We start from the raw sequence: 9,631 nt of genomic DNA, 5'->3' as shown, positions 1-9,631 counted from the left end.
TCCTCACTACTCCGAGTGTTTTCAGAATCATTTATTAGAAACATCTCTATTTCGAAAGCTTCCTTGATGCATTTCCTGTGCTGCGTTACCTAGTTAGAATTTGACCCCTCACCCAGACATACTGCATCCTGAATGTGTCACGTACAACTCTGTGTAGTTTAGTCAGACTCATATATTTTGTGCTGCATTTTTATTGGCATTAATAAATGACCTAATTTTTTAACTGCCCTAAAGCTTATGTTGCTCACACTTACCAGATAGGTAAACAAAAAAATCTTGCCTCTTCAAAAACAATATTTTACCACAATCTAGACTTGCCGTATAACATTTTCTCCTGAAAATAAGTGCAATATGAGGGAAAGGTGTTTATGTTGTCACTTGTCAGTCAGCTCTCAAATTGCAACTATGTATTAATTTGTGTCAGAATGCAATTCAGTGAATTTTAATAGGAAATATAATGCTTCACACACCAGAATCATTCATAAGTATGGCTATTTTTTTTACTTTGATCTTTCATAAATAAAGGTTCTTTAGTGGCAGCTATGGTTCCATGAAGAACCTTTAACATCTATGGAACCTTAAAAGGTTCTTTATAACAGTTATACACAGTTCAAATGCACAGGTTCTCTTATAGTGTTATTTTGACTATCTTGAATTAAACCTTTTTTCTTTTACAGGTTTGCATCATTGACATCTACATTGACGATGGTGTGGACGGTGGCTCTGAGTAACCTGGTGTTAGCGGTCTATGGATTCACACTGATCACAGGCATTCCTGCCAACATCTTGGCTTTCTACACCTTCTTGAAGAAGGTCCGCCAGCGCTCCACCCCGATAGACGTGCTGTTACTCAGTTTAACCATCTCTGACCTGATCTTCCTCTTTTTCCTGCCGTTTCGCATGGTGGAGGCGGCCAACATGAAATGGACGCTGCCTTACTTCATCTGTCCGCTGTCGGGATTCATCTTCTACTCCACCATCTACAACAGCACCTTCCACCTGACGGCCATCAGCGTGGAGCGCTACCTGGGTGTGGCTTTCCCCATTAAATACAAGCTCAAACGCAAACCCAGAAATGCATTGATAGCCAGCGTCATATTCTGGGTGGTTTCAATGGCGCACTGCAGTATCGTCTACATCATGCAATACCACAACTATTTCAACCCCAACTTCACCGATCCATCCAAACGTAACACCTGTTATGATGAATTCAGCACCGAACAGCTCAAGATCCTTCTTCCGGTTCGCCTGGAGCTTTTCGCGGTGCTCTTTTTCATGCCGTTCCTCATCTGCTGCTTCTGCTACATCAAATTCATCCACATCCTCTCCAATCTGCCCAACATCAACGCCAAGAAGCGGTATAGAGCCATCGGGATGGCATTGGGCACGCTTCTGGTCTTCATTATCTGCTTCATGCCTTATAACATCTCACACGTGGTTGGATATGTAGGCAACTACAGCCCTGACTGGCGAGTGTATGCGCTGCTCACCAGCACGTTTAACGCGTGCCTCGATCCATTCATATTCTACTTCTCTTCTTCAGCGCTTAGAGGAACTTTCAAGAATGTCTTCCAGGAGCTGTCAAGGCGGCTGCTCATGCTCTGCTGCCGCTCGGCTCTCTATTGTCCTCTCTTGAACTGTTCGAATACAGAGGAGAAAACTCAGAGCACGACCGACAGCTCTCTGTAACATCACAAGATGCAACGTAGAGTTTGATTCGATTGACCTGCGAAACGTGACTCAATCTGAGAAGAGCACCGTGTGGGCCAGTATTTTTCGGTGTTTTCTTCAGACTGCACATACTGATCAGTCCAAAGCAAATGAACGTAATTCTGATGCGCAGCTTAATGGACCTGTATGATGGACCACCATTATTATAGTGGTTCCAGTATTTTTCCCATTCATTTTCCCATAGGGATTTAAAAAAAGTCTGTTAAGGCACTATAAACTGTGGATGAAACCAACCAGCAATGAGGGTAATTAGCATTACAAACTTTAATTTGAAACATAATTTATACTTTATAGAGGGAGAACTACCATGAAGCATTGTGAATTACATAATCGAATTTAACATGGAGAAATATAAAACTATTAATTTAATGTTGAAACAATATATTGAATTTTTTTTACAATATATATATATATATATATATATATATATATATATATATATATATGTATATGTATGCAGAATTATTATTTATTATTTTGATAGCATAGTGAGTCTTCATTACGTCATTTGCAGTGTTTCATGGGAGTTGCCGTTCCCTGCAAATTTCAATGAGATTTGCTCACTGTGACTCACTGATTGGTGGAATTTTCTGTACAGCATCATGCATGGGTACTATAGTTTTTTGCCAAAATTCAGCTGTTAAACAGTTATTTTAAAATTAAGTAAATGGATGGCTTCAACAAAAACATATAGCATCGATTAACAACCTCTAAATCTCACAGTAGTTCTGTCTTGAAAGGTTTATAAGTTATCATTCTAAATCAGTTTTTCTATGGAGAAAATGAATGAGTTTTTACTTCTGGAACCCAACTAATGCATGCTATAACTTATATTATAATATTACTTTTGCATCTATTGGGGTTCTGCATGCCCTCAACTTAGACTTTCTGGTAAAGCTATTTGACCTTGGTCGTCTTCCTGGTGAAGCAGCCTAAAGCGGGCACGTCTGATATTGATCCTAATGGAAAATGCTCAAGCAGGTTTATTGAGTGTTTTCTGTCAGGATCCGTATCATTATCAGGTAAATGCACCTTCAGGGAGCTTTTGCTGTGTTTGAACTGGGCATTCAATGTGAAGGGTGTCATTTGTGCAGCACTAGCGGCACCAAATAAAATAATGACATTTCACACTTCCTCAAATTCACACCATTGGTTGATCCAATGTTATATCCTGCCCGTTTGGGCCACTCAAACAAGCAGATTGCAAACCAACTGAATGTTTTTACATTTCTCTTTTGTAAATCACTTCTGCTACTTCATAAACTTCACTGCATAAATACATTTTATTCACTTTTCTCCTGACGTACTATATCATTTAAGTACTTCTGCTAATATATTGCCCTTGTATATTGCTTTTATTCTTTAAAATTTGATTGATTATTTTTCATGTAATAAGGTTAATTTTTTACCCTTTATTTGCATTCAAATGAGTTCTTTTATTAAATACGTTTCATGTCTAAATTTATATTAAAGTTTTTTGGATGTAAATATGTAATCGTTCAATTGTTGTTAATTTTATCCAAGAGCAGATAAGATAAGCTTATTTGGAGCCACAGTCTAAGCACTTTTTCTCATGTTTAAAAAAACGGCTTTATTTATACTAAATAAAAATATGCAAAAAATAATATGATTTTTTTTTTTTTATTGTACAAATATAATGCATGAGTATTGAGTGATCTGTATTCATGTAACCCATTTTGTGTTGTATTTGTGGGTATATTAAAGGTGCTATAAGCAATCTTAGCCAGATTCTGACTTCTGACAGACTTAAACCATCCAAATTCTACCCTCCAAAGACGTGAGCAAACCTGAACATGACTGACAGGCAGAAAGCACCTCAAAGGCCTGTGATCAGCTAATGTTACATCACTGACATCGATTTGGTTTCTGGATGCTCTTCCATAAGAAAATTCTTATAGCACCTTTAACCAAAACCTCAAGTTTAAAAACAGTTAAACTCTTCTAACAGTTGAGCCATTTTGTTTAAACATGCATACAAAGTCTGAGCAGATGTATTAAATCTGATATCATTTAAATAAACGTTTTGTTTTAGAAATCCATGCATGCTATGTTTACATCATTCCAGAATGATTCACGGCATTGTTAGACACGCATATGCGTGACCTTAAATCATGCTAAACCTGCAGCAATATTTATGTCCCGCTTCCTTACTAGAAAATAAATGATGAACTACAAAATCATGCATCTTAATCTATAAATACAAAAGAGACTGTCACTCAGCGGCTCACTGTATATGTCATTGTCAGCAGATGTATATTAGGTCTGTGCAGGGCCGTTGCTATAATTCACAGTCAGTAGGCTTTAGCGGGCCTCCTTCATTATGAAACATTCCTCGTCTCTCTATGATGACAACACTAGTTTTCTTAATATGTGATTAACTTGATCTGTGCTGCATGGTGAAATAATCATCCATCTCTCTCTGTTTTTTGGCATGCATTTGATTGGTGAAACACTTTTTCTATGGTGCAGACACGTAGGAACCAATGTGAGAGGGGGCGACAGAGTAAAGCACAAGGAGCAGCTCGGAAAAAGTTGGTCACAATTAATTTTCAGTGAGAGGGCCGAGTGGACGGAGAGCAGGCACAGTCCCATGAAACCGGCCAAAATGTGGAGTACGTATGTGACCTGTGGAGGCAACAGCCCGTGTCGCCTCGGAGTTTACAAAGGTACGTTTACAAAAGAACAAATCCTGTTTTAGTAAGTCTTTTGACTATTTAAGATTATACAGACATTGATTTGTTTTAGCAATACATGTGTTTCAGGCTTTTGAGGTTTTAATATTTTATTACTGGATGTTTAGTGGGGAATTCACATAATGAGAAAGACAACATTTATGTGTCTAATCAAATGCTTTTGATGACTTTATTGCTTTTTTCGGGATGGATGGATGATGATGTTATGCTCATGGTCATCTCTTTTCTATCTATGATTTGACCAGCTGGAATGAGCTATTAGCTATTACAAGTTTGCTGACTCAGTTTTGCTCATTTCGTCCCAGTATAGCTAATAATAAATGAAGGAACTAGTGAGTTTTTTTTCCCGATACAGATGAATCAGTCATTGCACAATCAAACTTTTAGCTATGAAACGGCATTCAAATCATGTGTAGTAAAATGTATTGCACGTCATTGTGAAAGGGATGAATTTCCTACTTTTTGGGGGGCTCTCTGCTGAACGTCAGGGATTTTCCGTGATTTTATCTACTGAATGAAGAATAGACCCGAAGGAATGTATTACATTCAACCTGGAATGTCGAGATTTCCAGATTCTGACTTGGAAAAGTGCAACTGAACTTGCATAAAATGCTGATTTGGCCAAGATGGCAAAGCATGACATCATGCAAACAGAGACTGACATAGCGCATGATAGATGTTCTCTTTCAAGCAAATAAAATAGACCAATCCATCAAAGCTGGTGATAATAAAAGCAGTTTAGCAAACGTGTGCAGAGGCAGGATTGTAAAAACACTGTAAATGATCCTCAGGTGATAATCGTACACCTGTAGAATAAATGCTTGCATTGAACAGCATCGTTTATCCGCCACAGTTCGGTTGCTAGGAAATGTCTTTGTTGACAATCGGACATCTGCAAAGTTTGTATTGGTGATTTGAAGCAACATGTATTGTGAAACACGCTGTATACATAAAAATGACTTAACGGTACACTCTTAGGCTCCAAAAAAGGGGTAGAGGATCCATTTTTGGTTCCCCAAAGAACCTCAGTGAACATAACCTTTTTCACATTTTAATAATCTACACTCTTAAAAACAAAGGATATTTATTGGCATTGAAGGCCCCGTGAAGGTACTTTAAAATCATGGAAACTTTGAAAAAATTACTTAAAAAATTAAGAATACTTAAAAAATTGTTCTTTGAGGATCCAAAAATGGTTCTTCTTTGGCAACCTCCTTTTAGAACCTTTATTTTTAAGAATGTAAAGAATCCTTTTTCCACTATAAGGAAGGATTCTAAAGGTTCTTTGTGGAACCAATAAGGAACCATTATTTCTAAGAGTGTTGCCATTCCAACTTTAAAGTCAGAGACTTCAAGCAGGACATCCAAAACATCAAATTCTGGATGAAATACAGCATTATTCCCAGTCTTATCCTCTTTTTAAATTCACTTTCAATGTTTTGGGATTGTAAATGCAGTCACATGGTTCACTTTGAGAGGTTATAGCCTTGATGCCGAGTGTTTAAGTGAAGGAGAAACCAGACTGATTCATTGCCCTCCCAGTCACACTCACATATGCAAGCACACACCCATCATCTTTAAACACATCTCCCACACACTCTGAAGGAGTATAAATCCCGATAAGACGGCATAGACTTGCTTACACATACAGGGCCAGAGACTGTGCACGAGGAGCACGCCAGGTTGGATCCAGTCCACATTTATTAATTTTCCCTTATCATTGTTCAATATTGAAAATGGAAAGCAAACAGTTGGTGCGGAAGTTGTCAGCAGATAGACCCTAGTCTCTATTGAAAAACAAGAGAGAGTCAATACAGAAGCACAGCCGAGAGGTCCATGTGCTTTGCGGTGAGTTCACCTTTTTGTCTCAACATTAGTGCAGGGATGGTTTCAAGCGTACCAGAGTTGTAAAAGAGTTCCCTTATTGCGTTATTGTCACTTTTTGATGCTTGCGTAACTCTGTTTTTCCTTCTTCATAAAGCGTTTAAATTCTTCCTTTAGACGTATTCCTGTAATAACTGCTAATTCTGGTCACGATGTGTCATCATCAGGCTGTTCTGTGCTTAATTTGGAAGATAATCTTTAGGAATTCTGCACAATGCAATGCAATTTAAACAGTAAAACATGTTGAACGGAGCCAAGAGTTTTATACTTTTAAATCACCATATTCGCCTAAATATTTATGCAAGGAGTTGGGGATGTGTTGATCTTTGGCAGAGTTTTCTGTGGGCGCAGATTCCAGGCCTGGTCATAATATACAGTAGTTTTATAGAGTTTAGTTATTGTTTTACAGTTTGTATACCATCACAGTGAGCTCTGTTTGATCTACGTCAAGGGTGTCCGATCTTGCTCCTATAGGTCCACTGTAATCCTTAATAAACACTCCTGAACCTTCTAGCCAAGGTCGAGTCAAATTTATTTGTAGTGCATCGTGTCAAAGCAGCTTTACAGAAAATCGTAGTGAGATGTCTATAATTCCTTAGTGCTTTACCATAATGCAAGTTTTAAGGCTGGGTGATAAGACAGTATAAAATGACGACAGTATAAAATAATTAAGTGATCCTCCAGAGTTTAGATCTAGCTATATTGTATTTATAGTGTTGTCTAGCACATATCTGTGCTGCAGTGGTCAGGAACACTTCTGAGCATTCAAGAAGCCAAATAAGTGATTTAAGGTTGGTCGGTTTTTGATATTTAAATATTAGTGTTTTTGTTTCATTAAGAGATTTAAATATTGGTCAGATTTCTTTTTTCATAGAGAGATTTTAAATATTGGTTGTTTTTGTCCTATTGAGAGATTTAAATATTGGTCAGTTTTGTTCCATTAAGAGATTTCAACATTGGTTAGTTTTGTTCTATTAATATATTTAAAAATTGGTGAGTTTTGTTCTATGGACAGATTTAAATATTGGTTGTCTTGTTCTTTTAAGACACTTTAGTATTAGTCGGTTTTGTTCTATTTAGAGATTTAAATATTGGTCGGTTTTCTTCAAAGCAAGCGTAAGGGATTCTCAAAAAGTATTAATGAAAATAAGAAAAGATGTCGCAGATGAAACATCTGATGCTCGGGCACACTTGGGAGAAAATGGTCAATGGTTGCTAGATACGAATAGCCATCTAAAGTAAAAACTAGCAAACTAACTATCAAAGAGTCTAATGTTAGTTTAACCGTTTCCAAATTTAATCAGAAGTCATTTAATCCAAAAGAAAACATGGTTTTGATTTTAAATTTAAATTCGTGACTAAGAATCTTTAGGATTGCTAGAAACTTCCAGGCAAGTGTGTTGGGGGAGCAAACTCTGCACAACGTCCGGTCCTCTCGGAGCAGGATTGGACACCCTTGATCTATATTACTGACTTTTTTCATGGTTTTAACACTGCATCAAATTTCCAGGACTGAAACGACCAGCTCTGCTGAGGCCTCTTTCTCCTGTGGCCTGTATGGAACACAGCAACCATGCAAGACTGTGATTATTATCTGTGCCTCACCGTCTACATCGTCACCTTCATCACCGGCTTCCCGGCCAACGTCTTGGCCTTTTACACGCTCAGCCGCAAGGTCTGGAGAAAGCCAGCACCCATCGACATCCTCCTCCTTAACCTGATCATCTCAGACTTGCTCTTTCTCATCTTCCTCCCCTTTAAGATGCAAGAAGTGGCCAATAATATGGAATGGAATATCCACTATTTTCTATGTCCGCTGTCTGGTTTTGTCTTCTACATGACCATCTACAACAGCACCTTCTTCTTGACCGCGGTGAGCGTGGAGCGCTATCTCGGCGTGGCGTTTCCAATCCAGCACTCCCTGTGGAGAAGACCCATCTACGCCGTGTTCGCCAGCATCTTCATTTGGGTGCTTTCCATCCTCCATCTCAGCATCGTCTACATCGTGCCCTACTACGACCCATCCGGGATGATCCCGCCATCCAGGAACATCTGCTACGAGGGGTTCACCGATGCTCAACTCAAGATCCTCTTGCCCGTACGCTTGGAGTTATGCATTGTCCTCTTCTGCGTTCCCTTACTTATTTGCTGCTTCTGCTATATAAACTTCATCCGCATCCTTTCGAAGCTGCCAAACATCGGCCGGAGGAGAAGGCTGAGGGCAATTGGATTGGCTTTGGGAACGTTGTTGGTTTTTGTGCTCTGTTTTGGACCCTACAACGCCTCCCATGTGGTCGGCTTCATAACCGAGTCAAGCCCTGCTTGGAGAGACAAAGCTCTTCTTCTCAGCACGTTCAATGCTTGTTTGGACCCGATTATTTTTTACTTCACCTCTGCGGCTGTTAGAAACACACTTGGGGCGATGATGAGTGGCATGTGGGGTAGATGTTGGTGCCCACAAATCCTATGGAGCTCCAGGAAGGAGCCTCCTGAAACTGAGAAAAACAGTCTCCCGAAGCCACAGGAGATCATGAACGCACTTTGACCAGGGGTTTTTCATTTAGGCCAGGGAACGGCCGTGCAATTATTTTCTGTACACAATTACAGCATGGTAAACTTTACTCCACTTCCTTGGAAGACGGAGGCGACAAAGAATGCCAAAACAACACAACTGTAGTAAGAAAACACTGCAACCAAACCTGTGTACATAGAGACCGAATTAAGTGTCGGCAAACAGAGGATAAACTTCCTTTTGTATTGTGTGTTTATTCATCCATAGTGTGAGCTCATCTTTACAACAAACTTGTCATCATTCACTTTATTGAATATAAACCGACAGCAGTATGAGTACATTTATCACTGGGATAAACGAGCCACAGCCGTCGGCCGTATGAAGGTCAACAGAAGCGCCGCTCTCAAGCTCGTCACGTAAATATTTGAAAGGTTTTCACTTCTAAAGGCTGATGCTTATCTGGAATCTGACAGTTTGGTTTTCTGATGGTTTGTGTACGTGTTTGATGGAGGATGCACGATAGACACTTCTTCATTTCAAGTGTCCAGGAAATAGCAAAACCTGCAACACAGCAGTTAATGGTGAAAGAAATGAAGAAAATGAGCCCTGTATAGTAATTCCTTATTGATTTAAAGATGAAGTGTGCCATTATTTTGATGTTAAAATACTGTTAAAATAAGTAAGCCAATTATATAGATTGATTCCCCTGAAATGTTAAGACCCATGTGGCCTAAATAAATAAATAAATATTATGTCAAATACAAACAAAAATATATATATTTTACATTTT

The 9,631-nt window shown here is 38.8% G+C and overlaps 2 protein-coding genes across 2 annotated transcripts; both read left to right on the top strand.

Moving 5' to 3' along the window:
- Positions 1-705: 705 nt before the first annotated feature.
- On the top strand, positions 706-1,689 carry LOC306877792 (free fatty acid receptor 2-like; the record flags this gene model as incomplete). Its single annotated transcript, XM_079429768.1, has 1 exon — positions 706-1,689. The coding sequence occupies one exon, from the start codon at positions 706-708 to the stop codon at positions 1,687-1,689; it is 984 nt and encodes a 327-aa protein (XP_079285894.1).
- A 6,213-nt stretch (positions 1,690-7,902) lies between these two features.
- On the top strand, positions 7,903-8,874 carry LOC306877793 (free fatty acid receptor 3-like; the record flags this gene model as incomplete). Its single annotated transcript, XM_079429769.1, has 1 exon — positions 7,903-8,874. The coding sequence occupies one exon, from the start codon at positions 7,903-7,905 to the stop codon at positions 8,872-8,874; it is 972 nt and encodes a 323-aa protein (XP_079285895.1).
- Positions 8,875-9,631: the final 757 nt, after the last annotated feature.

This window comes from Barbus barbus (genome assembly GCF_936440315.1).
Source record: "Barbus barbus genome assembly, chromosome: 12".
Classification (NCBI taxonomy): Eukaryota; Metazoa; Chordata; class Actinopteri; order Cypriniformes; family Cyprinidae; genus Barbus; species Barbus barbus.
The sequence above is the reverse complement of the archived record's forward strand: the minus strand, read 5'-3'. Positions and strand labels throughout refer to the sequence as shown.